The sequence below is a fragment of the Otolemur garnettii genome, unplaced genomic scaffold, assembly GCF_000181295.1.
Source record: "Otolemur garnettii isolate 467f Iridium unplaced genomic scaffold, OtoGar3 scaffold00008, whole genome shotgun sequence".
Lineage (NCBI taxonomy): Eukaryota > Metazoa > Chordata > Mammalia > Primates > Galagidae > Otolemur > Otolemur garnettii.
The window spans coordinates 29,565,182-29,586,978 of record NW_003852403.1 but is presented as its reverse complement, the minus strand read 5'-3'; the positions used below and the strand labels follow the sequence as shown (position 1 = coordinate 29,586,978).

Here is a 21,797-nt window from a genome sequence, read left to right as displayed (position 1 = left end):
ACGGAAATGTTAAAAGGTGTAAGGAATTGCGTGGAATCTTATACATTCTACCAGGGCACTTATTACCTATCAAAATATCTAGTATTTTATCACAGATTACTACAAAAAGTTATCTCAGAGAAAAGCAACGCAATGTATTCAAACTAACAAAAAATTAGCACATTGTTGCTTGTGTTAATTTTAATTTTTACAATGTAAAATTGTGTGCAGTAGCTTCTGCAGGTTTCTTTGATTAGCAGTTCATAAACACAAGGAAATAAGATATTAGTTTAATTTACCTTAATAACCAAATCAAATTTCTGGTGAAAGTCTCTGTTTACTGGCTCCAGGAGAGTAAGTTCCGCAGTCCTAGGGTGCATATGGAAAAATCGTGGGTAATCCTCAGGAGTCCCTGAAAGACATTGAGATTTCAGCACATAATTGAGATCAGTAAGTCACATGTGTAGCTGTTGTAACTTTCCATTCGTTAACAGAGGCACAAAATTACAATTTCATTAGTACATTAAGTTTCAAAATTATGCTGGCTGGGGAAATACACTGATGTGAGATATAATTAATCAGTTTATAGGTAAGAGAATGAAAAATATTTGTTTGGATGATTTTCCAAATATTTGTTATTAAGAGAGTTCTTAAATTAATTTGTCACATGAAAGGACCTATTAGGTGGAAGGAGAGTAAATTTTACCTTATACAATTGTATTTTAATGGTGCATAAATCTTAATTACAGCCTGCATGATTTTTCAATATTTCTTGTAATAAATAACGATTTGTAATTTGTACCAAATATCAAGATGCTTGCAAATTAATAGGAACATATCTGATTCCGTCAAGGTAAATATTTTTCTTAAGATAACATCTAACTAATTATGTCAACCATAGTAAATTAAAATATAGGTTTGATTACACTCCATGTCTAGGGAGGGTATTTCTTCAATAAGTTGAAACACATTTCTTCTTAAATACATTTCTTTCGAATGTATTATCTTCCTTTGTGTACTGCAACATTCTTCTCCAAAGTGAAAAAAGGGTTATAGTGAAATCGTAGAACTGTACAGTACATACATTTGGAAAAACAATAACCATCAGAGTAAAATAGCATAGCTTCTAGTTCTGAAGCCCAGTGTATGATAAAAGCTTTATATAAGTAATCATCAATAACCCTGAAGATCATTTCCATTTTACAGACAAGTATTTAGGGCATTTGAGAAATTAAATAACGTATCCAAGTCAAGAAGACAATCTGAGTGACTGTTTGCATTCAAATCCAGGCTGTCAAAAGTAAAACATACAAAAAAGTGAGCTTATTGCTACTGCTTCTTTGCTTCTGAGACAAGAAGAGAAAGTCTCCTGAACATTAAGGGGGAGAAAACAGAAAAAAAATATTTACACCATTAAAACGGACTAAAAATCCAAAAATGCCCAGCATTCCAAATGAAATTTAATATACGATAAAGTAGTAATCTCTCCTAACAGGAGGTTATCCAGAAAATGATAAAATTTTATTCATTCTTCACATAGTATACTAGAGCAAACACAAAAAGAAGATATCCATGTATAATAAGTAAAAAACATACAAACACTATTCATAGATAAAAATACAGATATTTTTAGCAGCACAGGCAAATCTTTCCTAACTATGACTCAAAATGAAGAAGCAATAAAAATAAATGTGGCTATATTACAAGACTGCATGAAAAGACACAAGGAACCAAGTAAAACCACAGTTACAAACTGATAAAATATTTGCAATTTTATATCAGAAACAAAATGTTCATATCTCATATATATGTACACACATGGATATACACACATAATACATATAACCGGGTGTCTATTAAGTTTGCGTGCAATATACCTTGTATATAAATATATATATATATAAAGGAAAAAACACCAGTGATGATGTTATTATCCCATTATACAAAACTGGGACTAGATGCTCGGCAGTGAACTGATAGCTCACAAAAAGGGAAAAGCAAATGACTCTTCATCGTAAAAAAAGATGCTCCCTTCTTCATATAATAAGAAAATGTACAAATTAAAAGTACACTAAGATTCTATTTCCCACTTGCTAGATTAGCCACGGTCCCAGTCAGACACCATACTATATATTGACGAGCCTCCAGGAAAATCAGCACTTTTGGACATCAGTGGTGTTGATAAAAGGGTGCTGTAAAACTTCTGAAGGAGAATGTGGCACAATCTATCAAAATCATATTCATGTTTACTTTTTGACCACTTCAAGGACATTTTTGCATTATAATGACGAAAGATAAATAACCACTTAAATATACATCAATAGTGGTGTGGCTGAGTAAATGATAACATACCCTAAAGTGCATTATAATTCAAATGTAAGAATGAATGATAGATATCTTTACCTATCACTACAGAATTATTTTCAGATATATTAAGTGAAAAAAGGTGACATTACTAAAATGTCCTATAAAGTGATAACTTTTCAGAGAATACACACACATATAAAAGGCAATGTTTATGCTTTTTTTTTTTTTTTGGAGACAGAGTCTTGCTTTGTCACCCTTGGTAGAGTGCTGTGGCATCATAACTCTACTCTTGGGCTCAAGCCATTCTCTTGCTTCACCCTCCCCAGTAGCTGGGACTACAGGTACCCACCACAATGCCCAATTATTTTTAGAGAGGAAGTCTGGCACAAGCTGGTCTTGAACCTGTGAGCTCAGGCAATCCACCCGCTTTGGCTTTCCAAGTGCTGGGATTACAGTTGTGAGCCACCATGCCCTGCCCAATGCTCATGCATATTAAAATAATAAAAGATCTGCAATGATTGAGACAGATTAAATATATTTAAATTCATAAGTTTGTAACCATGTTGAAGAAAGAACACCTTTGATCCCTTCTGGAGCATGCTTGGAAACATTTTCAAAACTGGAGAATGAGAAGACATATTATTATGCATTTTTTGCTTTTTCCCTATGACCTGTAATGTTTGGTATACAAATAATTGATGATTGAGGTTTCTCTTTATGGAATTATTCTAGTTAATCTTGTAAAAAAAATGGTAAAATAAAGGGTCACATTTTACAACTCCTCATACGTTAATGGATTACAACTTTGAGCACCAGCTGCTGCTGACATCACAAGAAAGAGATGCTTCATGCCCCTCTATGGCAATATTAATTATCTATCATCTGCTATGGACTGGGCTGTGTCCATAAATTCATAAGCTGAATCCCTTGCTCCTAATGTGGTTGTACTGCATATATGAAGCCAGATCCAAGGAGGTAGTTCAGGTTAGATAATGTCATATGAGTAGGCTTCTAATCTGATAGGACTGGTGTCCTTATCAGAAAAGAAAGAGACACGAGAGGGCAGGCTGTACTTTTATGGGTATAAACGTTATCCATTCCCTTACTATAAATATCATACTTTTTTCTATTAATTCAGTCTATGCTGTAACTTTGGCAGAAATCTATTTGTGTGAGTTCCAGTATTCATGGCTTGTTTTTCCAGACCATTTGTGTGATCTTTATGGGCAAAAGCCAAGAAGATGAATGTGTTTAGAGATGAATTATCTCCTGGAACAATTTTTAGGAGAAGTAATAAAAATATTACTTGATACTCAGTAAATATGGCCTATGCTTTTGGAGAAACTACTTCCAGTTATATGTAGCATGAAGTCAAACTGAGCTCATAACTAAAAAAAATGACAAAATATTCTACAACACTCTAGCTTTCTCATCAGGATAAAGAATTTCTGGCAGCAATAATAAATATAATGATAATAATAATAATGATAATAATAATATCCTTAAAGGAAAAGAAGAAAAATTCTGAACTGGTGGAGACAATTCAAAATCAACATTAGCGAATGGAAAGGCATGAAGGAAATGTCCCCCTGGATGTATATGGAAGGTTATGTAATGTTTGAAAAGCCAGCATGTGAAAAAGGTTTGAGTTATAAATTTTATACCATGAAAACAATCCAAAAAATAAACAAATAAATGAAAACCAGTAAAACAACAACAACAACAACAACAAAATACTTTTGAACTCTGCTTCCAGGAATTATGAATTATTGGAGTGTACACTATGAAAAATTTAGTGTCCTAGAATATTTTCATTTCTACCCCATCTTGATATATGCATTAAAATCTGTCATTACCTTTTCAGTATGTATTTATTGTCAAATGGCAGTTAGCTAGATATGAGCAGGGCAGATGACAAATTTGGTTAAGCCATTTGGATTAGTCTGGGTCAAACTGACCTGGGCTATTAAGGAAAAGAGGCTTATTAAGATTTTGTGGGAGGGTTGTTGTCAAGATCTTTTAACTGAGTTGTTTACAAGACCTTGCAGGTGGGTTGTTTTGAATGCAGAGTTAAGTAAGATAGTAGGCGACTTCTAAGAAGTAGCAGAAATGCCTCTTAGTTATGCACAAAACCCCAAACATCACTTTCATTGGGGCCCACAGTCACTAAGATGGGGCCTGACTTGCTGTGCAGGTCATTAATAAACTTCCTTTTTCTTGCTAAAACTTGACCAGCTCTTTTCAATTGTTGTAGTCACTGTCTCAAGTCACCATGCTACTCTAACACTAGTACTTAATAATACTTACCATAGTTAATGTAGGTTTATATATAATTTTTAAAAATTTTTTTTAATTTTTTTAATTTTTAATTTTATAGTTTAGGTTTATATATAATTAAAATCAATAGGTCTGGCTCTAGCATCTCCATTCTTAACTAGTATATGACACCAAGTATTAGTTATCAGAATATCCTTAATATTACCATAAACACCTTTGGAACAAATAAGAAAAATAGCTATTAATTTTGCAATATGTGAATTTTAATATGTAACATATACCTCATCTACATGTTATATCTAACATATATTACTAGTTACATAATAGGGGCTTAGATAAGAGTACCTAGTATTATGTGCTACTAATATTGCAAGTTACTACTATAAGCCACAATCAGGAAACCTTTTATATTATTTGAAATAAATAAAATAAATATAATAAATATTTTATGATATCTGTCTTAATGACAATTAAAACAGTGCTTGATACATGTTTACATGGTTTTAAATGAAAAAACTGCCAGATTCAATAAAAATTAGAAGCAGAAAACTTACAGGCACATACTATTAAGGAGTCAATAGGTTATTCCTGTCTTCATATTTTTTGAGGTTCTTGCATGTATGAATTTTTCTGGGGCCTCTTTTGACAGCATTTACTAATTATCTGCTGGGTCCCTTATCTATCACAGCCAATATTCCTTTATAGCATCTAGTTCAACACAGCTTTTATAAAGGAGCCCTCCTAAAAGAAGGGCTCTTTATCTTTGTAACTAAATAGGAACAGTTTCTCACTGGATTTCAGATAAAAAGATGAGCATTTGTTTGTTTGCTTGTCTTTGGTTTTAGTAGTTTTTAATTGTGTTGTTCTCCATCAGACAATGGGGAGTGATAGGTGATTCATAACATGTTTATACTATACAAGGGGCAATGAGTAGAGTTTGATCAAAGTAGTTCCTCACTATCCCTTAAAGCATAAAGATACCCTAGAAAGGAAGGGTTGAAAATGAAGTGAGGTAATTAAAGACTAGATGATCCCTTTTCATTATTTAGCATCTTCTATCAGAATATTACAGTATACACACCAAAAGATATGTGTAAAAAATTTAATATAAAGCTTTCCATCCAATTTTAAGAACAAGTGTTGAAGACAGTATGCTGAATGCATTTGCCTTTAAAATGGCTGGGGGAAAACCAATGTAGAACTTGCAAATTAACACTAGAGTTTCTTTATATGACTTTCTATACAGAAAGAGGCATGATTCTGTCCTTCTCTGAACAAATGTGCAGTATCCTGGACTTACAATTAAGCCACTTCAAAAAGATAATCTCATTTTTACAGTGGCATTGGCCAAGTAATTTTGAAAAATTACTACAAATTACTACCTGTATAAAATATATCATAGGATTTTTATCAATAACCACATATACATTTATTCTTGTTGAGGAACAAAATGGAGGAAAAAAATGACAACAAAATTGGCTTGAAACGCTGAGCCAATTGGAATTTTTTTTGTTGTACTATAGCAATAAATTCATGAAATAATTTATTTTAATCTTTTAGAAAAGAATCATTTTATCAACCATTGATTTTCTAATCTAAAAAGCATGTTGCAAAAGCAAAATTATTTTATGGAAAACAATTTTTAATTTTATATTTTTAATACACACTGTATTGAACATTATTAATGTTCAATAAATAGTAGTTGATGATTGGGAGAAAACTTGGTATGCTTATGTAAGTTTTCCTCCTACTTTACTAAGTTACCTAGAATCATTCACTAATGTATCACCAACATGCAACAAAGACAGTTAAGAACTATTATAGACATAATTTAAATAAGACACTAGAATAAATCAATGTTCTAAAGCCATAGATTAAGTAATTATTGCCAATAAGATGATTAGCCTTAGACTAAAGGATTAGAAAGGATGAAAACAAACTTTGATGAAATTAAGTGTATTTATTTAATTCTCAAAACTTCAACATTTCAACTCTGGCTTTTGTTCACAGGAAGTCACTAGCAATATTTACCTGAGAAATAGAACAAGGAAACCTCTCTTAATCACTCTCTCTCTTAATTTTTTTTTTCCATACTAGGATAGAAAAGGATGATAAGCTAGGTCACGAAACTTTAACAATTATTTTCTTACCAAGTGCCAATTTTTAAGTTTTATACTTTTCTCACTATTACAATGCCTAAATTATAAAGATATCATGTGTTAAACAGTTAACTAATGCATATTGTAGAGAGGTAAAAGAATTATGAAAGCAATAAAAGAGATAGATAATATAAAAGAAAATAATACTAGAAGTCAGTAGACGTTATAAGTAAATGCACACTCTTTCCAATCTGTGTTAATGACTCAGTGCTGAAACAAGGCTTGTTAACTGTTAACGTGAGTTTACATATTCTACTTCAACATAGACCAATAGATGGTGTGTGAGCAAGGTTTAGTGAAAGTCTAACGTTAGGTGTGGTAAAAGAGTGTCGGTAATTCAGAAAGACAGACAGGATGTGTCTTTTCCCTATTCTCTGGCCAAGGTCTGGAAAGAGAAATGGCTTTGAGTGACTTCTCCACACTAATTTTGTTTTCTTCCTTTCACTCAATTGAACTAGCTATTCCTCTCAATCAAATGGCAAACCCTGTAAAATGGAAAGAAAATGAAACAGATGAGGAATGTATATTTATATATTATAATAAATTCCAGATAATTGGGTTTTTTGAGGTTTTACATAGGACTGTATAGAATTTAGCCATGATACATTTGAAATATCAAAGAATAAAACAAGATAAATGGATAAGATACAATCAGAAACTTCTCCATCCTCTAATTCTGTCATTTAGAGATTTAGCTCTCATCTTTGTACCTTGAATAACGAGGACAGTGACTGACATACTGTCAAACTTTCAGTCAATAAAATGAATGATGTCTATTTCCTGTTATCTATGCCAAGACTTCCACAGATTTAAAAGAGGCTATGTTTTCAAGAGCTTTTGAAAACTATAATGGTCTCATCAACTGACTTAGGATGTATGTGTCATTATAAAGACCAAATACGTAAAACAGAAGTACTTGAATTTCCTTATAAACAGCATTTCTGAGTAGGACACAGTGTTATATTTTAGCATCTGTATAACGTCTTTTGGTTGTTAAGCATGCTTATGTTCTCCCAGGGTAGAGGGAAGAGGACAAGAAGGGGCTGACGGTTAATGCTGGAGTCCGGTGAAGTTATTTTTCAGGTTCGCTTCCAAGAGGCTCCTTCTTCATTATACGATGCATGGTCTGTCTTACGAGCATCTGACCCTCTAGAGCCTATAATCCATGCAAATTAGCACTATTCACATTTTAGCCAAAGCAATCTGAAGAGCAGCATAATCAATTTCTCATCAGTTTTGTTTTGCTACAATTAACAGTATATACATAGGGATGGATTAGGGACACTTCTCTGGAATTTTTAAAGAAAAAATTAGCCAAGCATATAACATACTATTTGTCTGTAAATAAGGCTCCAAAATAGCCCTTATTTAATCCAGTCATACATTATCAAAATTATGTATAATGTGCATCCAATGAAAACAGACTAGTAGAGTATAATTTTCAAGTCATGTTAAAATGTGATATTAAAGAAAGCTTTACAAGGTGATATGAAAAAAATTACCAACACGTAGGTGTGTGTCCTATTATTTCACATTGTTCTGCTTCTTCCCTCAAAGTTTTCTTTTTTTCATTTGTTCTCTGAGTATTTTACTCTTACTAATTGTGGGGAAGAAAAACTGTTAAGTTATTACTTTAAAATTGTTTATACAGAAAGTAACGATCATTGCCAATAATAAAAACATTATCAAGTGTTTCCTCTGATTCAAAAGACCTCTTTCCCACATGATTCTAGAATGATAACTGAGAATGTAAAATATTAGCAGATACGAACCAACAAGGATGGAGTAGAGTATGCCCGGCCTGTCTGACGGTGGTTGAATATTCCTGTCTTGATCAATGGCTTCGATTGGTGGGGTAACAATAATGGGGTTCAGTTCTTCCTGGAAAAACATTTACAGAGGTTAGTTCAGATCCATTACTGATACTTTATGGGGAGCTGACATTCAGTTACTTTAGTTTGGACACCTAGAAGACATTTGAGCCAGGAGTTAAACTCATTTCAAAAGTTATAATCTAATACCTTACATGAGTTAATTTTGAATCTTAAGAAGAAGCAAGATGTCCTCAAAGTTAACATGAAAAGACATATTAATTATATACATAAAACTGTAGAAGAGTAATTTCTCCTAAAAAGAAAGCAAGGAAGAAAGGCAACAATACATTTTTAATCTTTCTTAGGGGATTTCTTCAAAAGAAATGTAAGGCTATCAAATATATTGTGAAGTAAAGTTTTTCCCTTTGCTTTAAACTAGATTTGGAATAACATCCATATTCTTTGTGCAAAGTTATTTTAAGTTTCAGATTAATTAATTATATTAAAATATTAACATTTAAAGTCAACATCTTAATTCAACAAAAATCAAAGCTTTATCACTGCAAATTTTAAGTAATTAATTGTATATGATGAACACTTATGGGTCTGCAAAAAGATTTCATTTAAAATTATGATATATTTCTTTACGTCTGTGTTTCCCAATTTGATTTCCAATGGTTATCTTTTGTGGTATCTATAAAGAAGCATGTAAAAAATATATCTAGAACATATACTCTAGTTCCAGCTGGTCAACTCTGCCTTTATAACACAAAAGGCAAAGAAGGAATAGATTTGTTCCCATAGAACTTTATTCACAAAAACAGGTGGTGAGTGGCACATTGTTTATTGACCCTGAGATTATAATGGGTATACTGGGGGATTAAAATGAAAAAATAATAGGGGCAGTAAAAAAATAAAATAAAAAGATATCTACCGAGTTAAGTTAGAAAACATGATATAAATAAAGTTTTGAATACACTAACTATACTACAGTTCTTTTCAGATATTTAAGTATATTCTAATATGTTCTAAAAAACATCCATTAACATCTCCTTGACCTAATACTCTTAGAACACAATTAGGGAAATACTTGTTCAAATTTTTACAACCCTAAGACCAAAAAAAAGTATATATATACTATACAGTATATATAATATGTATATATATAGAGGGGGGGGAGGAGAGAGAGAGAGAGAGGAGAAAGAATTTCAAAGGGAAATTGTCTCTCTCAATACCTAACTTTATATTCTAAGAAATTACTGCAATGTTCTTTTATGTTATTGCTTCTACATAACACAACAAGGAAATTTGTCATGTAATTTTATACAAAATCAGTTAATTTTCAGCATAAGTGTATAGTGATGGCATGTGAAGGAGCTCAGGAACTTTTAACCCAAAATATGAATCCTTGGTATACAGAATATTTTGAATGAAGACCCTTAGAGATCAACAGGCCTTGAAAGAGGCTTTCCATTTTTCTTCATAAAGATAAAAAAAAATCTATAAAAATGCACTCTCTTCCTTTCCATGCCATGTCAATATATTGTAGGAAAGATCAAGTATGCAAACAAAGGCCGGTCACGGTGGCTCACCTCTATCATCCTAACACTCTGGGAGGCCAAGGTGAAAGAATTGCTTGAGCACAGGGGTTTGAGACCTGCCTGAGCAGGAGAGTTCCAACTCTACTAAAAATAGAAAAAAGTACTGGGGGTGGTAGCACTCACCTGTAGTCCCAACTACTATGGAGGCAGAGGCAAGAGGCTCTCTAGAGCATAAGAATTTGAGGTCGCTCTGAGCTGTGATGACACCATGGCACTTTACCAAGGGTGACAGAGTGAGACTCTAACTTAGAAAAAAATGCAAAGAAACCTGGCCTACATCATTTAAAACATTAACTATCAAGTGATTTGTATTTATCCCATACCAGTGTTGAGCCCAGGGCCTCCTGAAGATGGGAAATCTGGTCACTGTTTTCCCTGTTAGTCAGCACTTCTCCCCTACCTCCTTTGCTCTGCTCCAGCACCTCACAAACTGGTCTGTATTCTCCACAGATTACAAAAAGTCGTGACTTGAACGTTTACCTGGCATCTCTTTGAAGAAACTGAATATGAAATTATCCAGTGAGGTGACAGTGTTGTGCATATTTGGGGATAGGATTTCTGAATCGTCCTCTAGGACCACCTAGGGTCCACTCCAGACACAACTAAATACTAGTGGAATGACAGAAGACTCAATTCTCAGAAAAATTCAGAGAAATAAAGTTTTGTTTGTTTTTTTTTCTCTAATGTGGCAACGTGTTAAATATAATACTTATCTCTCAGGTTAATTTGATTTACAAAGAGAATCATTTGTACGTCATTCGTTTCTCTGATCCACTAAATCTCCCCAAGCTATGTAGTCATCCTTGCTACCAACCATTTATTGTCCCTGAACCAATTTATCAATATTCCACATCTCCCCCTCTCCTCTAAGCAAGGGTATACATGTACTATTCAATACCTGTATTTCTCCCCAAACTGAAACAAATCTGAGGCTCTTCAACATCGATAAGTTTGAACATAGGAATTAAGGGTGGACTCTCTTTTTCTAGTCATTTCCCAAAGGAATGATTGTATCAGACAGTTTATCAGTTTATTGTTAAGTTACTTTCAATCTTGGTTCAAATAATTAAATCTGTGTTAGCTTTCCCTAAAGTGTGCCTCTACCTGGACTCTGTGAAAGCATTTCAAATCTGAGGGCGTTCATCAGTCCCATTCTACATCTCATAGTCAGAAAAATATACTCAGGGGTGCTAAATGATCTGTGGCTCTTAGAAATAACTTAATTCGACCAGATGCGATGGCTCACGCCTCCCTAGCACTCTGGAAACCTGAGGTAAATGGATTGCTTGAGATCAGGATTTGGAGACCAGCCTGAGTAAGAGTGAGACGCATCACTACTAAAAACAGAAAAAGTAGGTGGGCATTGTGGTGGGCACCTGAAGTCTCATCTACTTGGGAGGCTGAGGCAAGACGATCTCCTAAACCCAGAAGTTTCAGATTGCTGTAAGCTCTGATGCCACAGGACTCTACCTAGGGCAACAGAGTGAGATTCTGTCTCAAAAAAAGAAGAAGAAGAAGAAGAAGAAATAAAGAACTTTAAAAAAAACCCTAAAATCTGAGCTTTTCTGTTTAAATGCTAGATACAAACCAGTTACAATATTTGAGGGCATTCCTGCTGATCAAATTTACCTATTTATTTCTGTAGAACTACTTAGTTACCAACACATAAGTTTTGGTAATCGGCCATGAAGTTTAACATCTTCCTATACTATCTAGAATTGTTGGAATGAGCAAAGGAGTTTTAATTATATTACTTATCACTATACACACAATATTAAAACTAAAAATAACACATCAAACAAAGCCAAGAGGGAGGCTGAAGTGCTAATTAAATTCTTGATCTTACATAGTTGCTTGTTAATAAGTACCATACAAAGAGAACTGGGGAAATAAAAAGAAACAAGTCTACTATTTATCACCAAAAAATTAAAATAGAAGTAGCAAATTGTGAATGTCTCAGAAGATTGGGTATGGAAGTGACACTAGATGGGATGAAAAATATTTCCCATAAAGTTATTCAGTGCTGTTGACTATGTCATTACTATACTTCCTACTATTTTAACATTATCTGTATAAATAACTTAGACAAGTGAAAACAAAAGAAAACAAATACTCTTGTTAAAGGCTTGACTCAATTTCTGGAAATTTGGGGGAAATAGCACTGTGTAAATAACTTAGAAAGGACTGACATTGTGTCTTGTCCTACACTGATTAACAACTTAAGAGACTTTTGTCTACAGCTACCATGAATGAGACTGTTAGAAAATCTAGGTTTAACATAAGAAGAATTATTTTCAAGCAGGACATTTATGATTACCTTCCAAGTGAACTGTGGTCCTTGAATCTTGAACATTTTTAGCATTACTAATACATGACAATAAAGGATATTGAAAATTGTTTTTTTAATGATATTGTTAAATATCTAATACGATTTTATAAGTAGCATTTAAGCCAGAGTTAGAAACTTATATTAGTATTATTTAGTAGAAACAACATAAATAACATGCATCTTTTTTTTTTTCTTCTGTCTTCCATCCAAATATCTATAGTAAATGGAATCAGGTCTGAAAAGTGTATGCATACATATATAAGGGAGAAAATCCTAGCTGGAAACAATTCATTTGACTTAGTGAGATTTTAGAAAACAGAATAGAGGTTAAAGAAATTAATTCTATGTAAACTGATAAATGTTTTTTGAAGACAAGTACACATAGACATTTAGTAAAATGGGCTAGGTGACAAATTAATATGTATTCAATTTCCCACAGATCACATCCTCTGACCAAAAGGCAATTAAAAACTAATGAATTTAGATGTTAAAAGGACAGAGAAATACCCAATACTTTCAGAAGTTAACGAACTTTTAAAAAAGAATATTTCATGGATTAAAGAATAGACCCCAAATCATAAAAGATTTAAAAGTGAATGACAATACTATCATTAGACATAAAAGATTGGGGAGATGTAGGACGAATTGTGATTTTAATATATTTATTAGGAAGCTGAAGAGTTGACAATATAAGTGGTAAGCATTCAATTTATTTTTTTTTTAAAAAGAATAAGGTAAATCCAGAGAAAATTGAGTAAAAAATAAGATGAACTTTTTAAAAAGCTGTTTGTGGTAGTCAAGCATATAATGCGGATGAACCAAAGACACAGACAGAAGAGAAATAGTGACATTTGTATTGCCAAGTGCCAGCACGTTAATGACCTTGAATTTGCTGAAACAATATCCTTATAATAAACCTCTTTTTCCTTAAGGTGGTTTAAGATCAGTGTCTGGGACTTTGGGTCAAGGTAAGAGCAGGAGACGGTGTGTTGCCTTTCTTAGAGACACTGTAAGTCTCTCTCACCCTCTACATTATGTTCTAGGAAGAGAATAGAATTTTTTTTTTATGCAAGTTCAAGCCATGTAATAAATAGCAGATACTTAATACATTTTTTGCCAACTTGTTTTTTTTATTGGATTATCTAACCTGGCCTGAGATCATTACTCTCAAGTAGACTTCGTAGTATCCAATACCAAGAAAATCTGTGGATATTGCGAGAACAACTTCCTTAGTCTTGTGAAAAGAGAATCAATTCAGAGATTGGTTTCTTTTGAAGAACAAATTCTCTGTAAGTAGATAATAATTACTCTTGCTTTTTCTTTTGCTGTCCTCCTCATCTCTCTAAGCTTCTGATTTTACTGTCTCAAATACAAAGGAAGTACGGTATGTGTTAAAGAAATTGGAAATCCACCCATATCTCAAACATGCTTGGGTATCTCTTATGGAAAGAATCAAAATGTTCTTCTATCTTGGTACAATTGCTATAATGACCTTTTTCTAGAAGCTTTATAGGTTTGTAAGCAGATATTATATTATTCCTATTTATAACTCGTAGCCTACTGCCTCACAGATTTCAACTAACTTTTTGTTATTAAGCTGAATTCCAGGAGACAGTTATTATTTAAAAAAGAAAAAAAGCCACTCAAATACTGGAAGGCTCTTTTTCACTTTTTCTCTGAAGCAAAATTGCTTTTTTTTGTAGTCTCATTTGTCTTAGAGAAGAAATCATGTCTCCTGAATTCTGTTCTAGCTGATAAGTGACGTTAAAAGTATCCGGGATCACAGGTACGTTTCACTGTTGTTTGAACTGTCAGAGGTACATTCCCTGACTTAGAAATGGGAACAGGACAGTAAAATGAATTAGGACCATGTAAAGAGAGTCTCACCATGAAAATAATCATAGATACTACAAAACGATACAAAAACATTATCTTCCATAAAAATACTGTATGATTCTATGTAAAACTTAAGATTATTACATTCTGAATAACATGGTTCATGTTCATTAACTTTTCTTGAGAGGTACTTTCTCTTTAGACCTGATCTAAAACAGCATTTTCTCCCACAACCATTGTATGCTTTTGAGAAGATAAGAGTAGACAATTGAAATTTTGAGGTGAATGAGAGTGAGCTTTTTCTCATGCAACCTCACGATCAAATTGCAAACAGCATTTTAGTTGAAACCCACCACCTCCAACATATGGAGCTGGTGCCCTACTCTTTTGAACCACAGGCACTGCCCTTAGTTTAAATTTTGTTATATGCATATAATAAATAAAATATATTAGCAAACAATCACAAAAGAAATTCAGAAAAGTTTTTTGTAGCTTTAAGAAAATCCCAGCTGTCTGTTCTTTCAAATGTTCAAACCATTACCTCGCATATAAGGTACATTTCAGTGGGAACACTGAGATTTCAGGGATTGGATATTTTTATCATTTTAGTTTGCATCAGCCACGATCTACAGAACTATAAGATTCAGCCTATTATATCATTCCAAATGTTAAAAGAGTGCATAATTGTTTTTTAAATTTTTTTGTTAAATCATAACTGTATACATTTATGGGGTACAATGTGATGAGTTGGTATAGAATATGGAATACTTAAATCAAATTGATTAATATAACCACCACCTCACTTATTTTTTTGTAGTGAGACACTTACAGTTTACTCTCATTGATTTAGAAATATACCCTTGCATTATGCAACTTAGTCAAGATCCTGTCAAAGGTCCCCCCTCCACCCACCGAACACCATCTCCCTTCCCCTCCCTCCTTCCCCCTCCTTTCCCCTTGTTAGACTATATTTGCGTTTATCATTTGTAAGACAGTGTGTTTTTGTTTTGGTTTCATAATAATATTGAGTACATTTGATACTTTCCCCCCATTCTTGAGTTGCTTTACTAAGAAGGATGACTTTCCACGCCATCCAGGTAAACATACATGTTGCAAAGTCTTCATCTTCTTTTATGGTTGAATAGTATCCCCTGGGGATTTTTTTTTTTTTTTTTTTTTTGAGACAAAGCCTCAAGCTGTCCCCCTGGATAGAGTGCCGTGGCATTACAGCTCACAGCAACCTCCAACTCCTGGGCTCAAGCGAGTCTCCTGCCTCCGCCTCCCAAGTAGCTGGGACCACAGGCGCCCGCCACACCCCCGGCTATTTTTTGGTTGCAGCCATCATTGTTGTTTGGCGGGTCCGGGCTGGGGATTCGAACCCGTCACCTTAGGTGTATGTGGCTGGCGCCTTAGCTGGTTGAGCTATAGGAGCCGAGCCTCCCCTGGGGATTTTTAATCTAGTTTATGCATTGGTAGATGACCTTGAAAATAATCTCAGCTACTCCTTATTTCTTAAATATTTTTCACCAATGAGAAATAATATCTATGATTTATACAAGTCAATGGGTTAGCAACCTTTAAAAATAAAAACCCATATTTGATATTTAGCAGACTGATTATTAAAGTCCCTAGCCTTGGCCAGATACAGATACTAGAAATAGTCATAAATGCAAAAGATCTTCACCTTGAGGGATGTCAAGGGTTAGAAAAATCAGGTTGGCTGAGAAAGTGTCAGATATTCGGAATATGGATATTTCAAAAAGCGGAATTAACAGGGGTGAGTGGAACAAGCCAAGCTGATGAATTTGAACATTTTATATTTCTATGAAAGAAACACAAGTGGGATGTTGAGATACAGCTTCACAGTGTAGACAGCGCACACATCAAAGTCTTCCTGTTTTGATCGGCGTCATCCTCATGACAGAAGGGCAAGGAGCACATATACATACTCACGTAGCCATGAAAACATCACACCAGCTTCTGCCCGATATTGGAATTTTATATCACATATTAAAACAAATGAAAAGCGCATTGTGCTAACAAGAAATACACTTGTTTTATTATTTCCATGAGTAAACCTCATCACCCCTTCAATAAAATACTTCTTTTTGTTTCACTGTGTATGTGATTTTTTTCAGACACATATTTATTTACCTCATGCACTGAGACTGACTTTGCTTTCAAAATGTATACTTCAAAAGCCTTTCAATTGCACACTGGAACACTTACTGATAGTCCTCGTGTTTTCAAATTTTTCTTTGAATCCCTTTGTCTTTTAAATGTGTTTACTTGAAAATTCTACCTTCCCTATGGGTCTTCAAGTGATTCCTAGATAGGTAAGAAAGACCCTGGCTGGTGGTCAACCCCTAATTACTTCCTATGAATAAATAGGCAGCCTGCAACTCAGTCTTCAAGCCTGTAAACTCTTACCACACTGCCCAAGTGACAGAGACTCAGTAGTGTAGCAATCAAAATAGACGTAGCCACCAAAAACAGATTTCCAAATAACTTACATCTAGGGAATGCGTTTTACGGATACTGTAAAGAGATCACAGAGATAGTTCTCATACCCTTTCGGGCATTCTTTTGCATTACTCTGACTGCTATTCTTATGTCTGTTCCTCACGCTGCCTCAGGCGTAACTCAAAACCTTTCCCTTATTCACCTCCCCTTCATTCTCATCTTGCATAACAAAAATTCTCTAAATGATTTTGACAAGGCAGGACCCACTGTGAAAAGCAGAAAAAAGAGAATGTCCTGGAAGAACTTGTTTATTCATAATATTAATCCCCTTACATTTGCATGAATATTTCAATTACAAGAATGATATGGCTCCCACTGCACAGTCACTATCAGGAGATATCTATAAGTTCCCTTCAAATCATCAACAAATCACAATTCTATGCAAAACCTCCTTTTTTTTTTTTTCCTTAGACAAAAACTTACTCTAATGCCCTGGGTATTTTCTCAACATGATTCTTAGCGATCTCAACCCCCTGGGCTCAAGTGGTCCTCTCATCTCACTCTCCCAAGTAGCTGGGACTACAAGCATGTGCCACCACACCCAGCTAGTTTTTCTATTTCTTAGTATAGTTACTGTCTTGCTCTTGCTCAGGCTGTTCTCAGACTCCCGAGCTCAAGGAATCCCTGGCCTCCCAGAATGCTAGGATTACAGGTGTGAGCCAGTGGGCTGGCCCCAAATCTCCTCATTACCAGGAACTTTCTGAACGCTCCCTAAGGATTTACCTTCCATCTCTCTAACTCAGGCTTCCTCACCCAACAGGAAGGCAAGAAAATAAATGCAACACATAGAAAACAGAAATAACAAAGTGTCCTTCATTCTTGATTAGATTTTGGAGAGATCAAATTTGATTTTAGAATTATCAAATGTAGTCTATGGTTGGGCATTTGGATCAATGAAGCTACATCCGAAATTATGTTCCTAGATCTAAAATTTCTGGATCAAGCAATGAGAACATGTTGAACTCTTCACAAATTACCAGATGGCTTTACACAAAGATCACAATGACCTACTTCCTCCTCAGTAGTGTTCGAGAATTTATAAGTGCAGGTATTTGTCAATACCGTAGGCGATGTTTGTCTACTGTGTTGCTAAATAAGCATAAAGTTTAATTTTGAATTTTTTTAGTTGCTAGCATGTTTACTTGATGTATTTGTGTTTGGTATATTCATGTACTTTGTCTATTTTTTTTTTTTTCAATTTTGGCAGTTTTGTTTCTGTGGCATATGTGCATAGCACGGAAAACAACACTTTGTCACCAGTTTTACAAATATTTTCAGTTTGCTGTTTGCCTTTAATATTATTTGGTTGTGACATCTAGAAGGCTGACATTTTTATGTACACAAATATACCATTTTTCCCTTTTGATTTCTGCTTAGTTTCTCGCCATCAGGAGGGGTTATATAAATGCTAAATGACACTTTTGTTCAGATATTCTGGTTTTACTATTTTAAATTTAAATCCATCAAGAAGTTGAATAGTAAAGACTTAATATTTAACACATTATAGCTGAAAATTTTTGACCTTTCTTTAGTACTAGAATTTGAAAAATTTGGCTTTTCCCCTTACTCTCTATCTTAAATGGGCATCTACATAAAATTTAATCTCCTTACAAAACCCAAAGATGTTTTCTATCTATAATATTCCATTACTTCTTTAAAAAATATTCATTTTTCCATGACTATAATGATCTAAAATTGCAGCTAGGATTTTCTCTATCAGATCAGAGCCATACAGTTTAGGAGTCTGTGTGTGTGTGTGAAACTAGTTATCAGGAAGCTGTAAAAGGATACACGGACTTACAGCATGAAATCACGCTTCAAATAACTTGGATTTGCAGAAAACTAGCCACAAATCAGTGAGGATAAATAAAGATAATACAATACTGAACAAGAAAAGACCATCTAATTGCATAGTTTAACATTTCTCTTTTGGGGGCAAGACACAATTATAAGAGGGACTTTACCTAAAAAAAAAAAAAATTAGAAATATATATATATTTGTCACGCATCTACTTGCCAATCCAAAATAAACACAGAATCACACAAACTGTTGTCCTTATTAATCTGAGAATTGAGAACCAGATTACATTTTTTGTGATACATGCACTTTAAGAATTGTTTCGATTTATGCATTAAATTATAAATATTAATTTAGATTAAATTCATTTTATTGGTTTACCTTTGGATTTTATTCTGTTTTATTGTTTGTAAATTCACTTCTCAATATTTATTTCAGGATTTACTTATTTGGAATTACTTCCTTTTCTTCAACAGTCAACTGACATATACCTGAGTATTTTTTCTGTAAGAACACACGTTCTTGTATATATGAGAATGATAAAAGACACATCATTAAAAAGAAAGTTTACTGAATTTTAGATTTTCTATTCACAAACCTTTCTTTCCCTTCAATACATAGTAACTTGTATCTAATAGTTAGTGTATGTGTGTTTTTTCTTTACATCTGGTAGAATTTGCTTTTATCTGGAAATAAACATATTTTACCAGGAATTTTCTAAGTATTACTCACATTGCCTTAGCTTTGTTTTTTCCTTTAAATACTTTCATTCTACAAACATATGTTCTTTATATAATTTTAAAGTTGGCTTCTTTGTTTTATTTGGTTTTTGGGTTCCCCAAAGTGTCTCTGTTATTACACACCTTCTTCTTTTCTTTCTTCCTCTTCTTCTGTTTTTTTTTTTTTTGGCTTTCTTTATGAACACAAATTAATTATATTTTTATTTGGCTCTCTGATTTTCTTTGCTTTATTTTCCTAGTCAATTATTCTGTAGTTGGAAAGATTTCTCAAACACATAAGGGGATATTCCAAAATGGTAAGAGCATTCTCTTATTAGCCAGCCCGATATAGATGGTGTCATTTCATGGTCTTGTGCCTTCCACATTAACTTCTGTGAGCTTCACCCTTTGCTAGCTTATAAAATAAAATTCAATATTAACTTCTTTACCAAAGATTTTCTAATTAACTTAGGAAATTCTAGTAAAATATGTAGCACAATCCTCTTACTAAATTTTAAATATTAATTAATAGTTCTGCATTTTTATTTCTCTGCATCTTAAATTCTATTTTCCTGCCCTATTACTTAACTTTTATTTTCTCTTTTATTAGTATTTTTTATTTCACCTTTGGTCCCGTATTTTATAAATTTCATGCTTCTTATTTTATTTGCATCCAAAACATACTATTTTTACAATTTACCTGTGTGTCTTCTAGTATATCTTGTTAAAGACACAGTACCCACCCACCTGTTTTGTCTTGCATAAAAATAGACTTCACCAATGTTTCAAAATCTCTCATGGAATTCACATGTATTGAGACCTGTATATCTAGGTAGATGATTGTTGACCTTTTGACTAGAAAGTTTCATGTGTCTTTGGTGATGAGGCAGAAAATCTGTTATTTATCCCTGTCTGGTCATTTTCCCCTTTCTCCTTCAAGACTATTGAATCATACTCCAGTGTTGGAAAAAACCAGACTCAGATCCCCCATTTCCAGTGCTGATGCAACATAGCATCCCTTTTGTATCTCCAAAAATATTTCAGCAGGGCCACAGATAAGTTAAAACAGCAGCTCTCTCCCATTCCAATCCAGACCTACTCTAAGTTTAAAAGCAGGAAAACAACAAGATAAGAGAGGTATTAGATGAAGTGCTGTTTTCATGTGTAAATAAAATTGGTGGGAGACAGAGATTTAGTTACCTTCTTATGCATATGAAAATCCAATATTTCCAGCACCATTATTGAAACGTTTCACTTTTCCCAGTGTACTTTTTTTTATCGACTTTGTCAAAGACGAGTTGGTTGTAAGTATATGGTCTTATCTCTGAGTAATAATAAAAAGAATTTATACTAAAGAAAAAATAACACCACTAAAGGGCAGAACCTAACATCATGCTCCTTGGTGTAGAGTGGTGGCCACAACTGGTCAAGTTATAGAGGGTAAATTAATATTGTGTGTCTAAGTCCAAGTGATCAGGATACAATTTACTGAGGTGGACAATATGCAGACTTAAGTTTTCCACTGAGTGCATGTGGTACATTCCAGTCTATGAATGTTAGGTGAACTAGGGGGAACTCCACTGTATTTTATTTATTTATTTATTTATTTTTATTAAATCATAACAGTGTACATTTATACTATCATGGGTTACAGTGTACTGTTTCTGTATACTTTGAAATACTTTCATCCAACTGGTTAACATAGCCTTCATGTCTCCTTAGTTCTTGTGTTAAGACATTTATATTCTACATTTAGAGAAATTCATATATACCCTTATAGGATGAACCATAGGCGTGATCCCACCACTCACTCTCCTTCTACCCACCCTCCCCCTCCCCTACCCTCCCTCTCCCTTCTTCCCATATTCCTGGGCTAAAATTGGGTTATAGCTTTCCTATGAAAGCTATCAATTAGTTTCATAGTAGGGCTGAGTACACTGGATACTTTTTCTTGCATTCTTGGGATACTTCGCTAAGAAGAACATTTTCCAGCTCCATTCATGTAAACATGAAGGAGGTAAAGTCTCCATCTTTCTTAATGGCTGCATAGTATTCCATGGTGTACATATACCACAATTTATTTATCCATTCGTGGATCGATGGGCTCTTGGGCTTCTTCCATGACCTAGCAATTATGAATTGGGCTGCAATGAACATTCTGATACATATATCTTTATTGTAGTGTGATTTTTGGTCTTCTGGATATATCCTGAGAGGGGATGACTTGTTCTCTTCTTGCTAATAGGTTTGAGTTCTCTGTGGATTCTGGTTATTAAACTTTTGTCGGAGACATAACCAGCAAATATGTTCTCCCATTCTGAGTGCTGTCTACTTGCTTTACTTACCATGCTTTTGGCTGTGCAGAAGCTTTTTAATTTGATCAGTTCCCAGTAGTGTATTTTTGATGTTGTTTCAATTGCCTGGGTGGTCCTCTTCATAAAATTTTTGCCCAGGC

At 33.8% G+C, this 21,797-nt stretch overlaps 1 protein-coding gene across 16 annotated transcripts in view; it reads right to left on the bottom strand.

Moving 5' to 3' along the window:
- The window catches only part of PCDH15 (protocadherin related 15), a 691,874-nt gene that overhangs the window by 338,779 nt on the left and 331,298 nt on the right, over positions 1-21,797 (bottom strand). For all 16 annotated transcript variants that reach the window (XM_003783651.1, XM_003783650.1, XM_023509543.1 and 13 more), the window contains 2 exons: positions 8,495-8,603; positions 279-391 (listed from right to left, as the gene is read on the bottom strand). In XM_003783651.1, the coding sequence (XP_003783699.1) occupies positions 279-391; positions 8,495-8,603 (222 nt within the window). The remainder of the gene's footprint in view (positions 1-278; positions 392-8,494; positions 8,604-21,797) is intronic.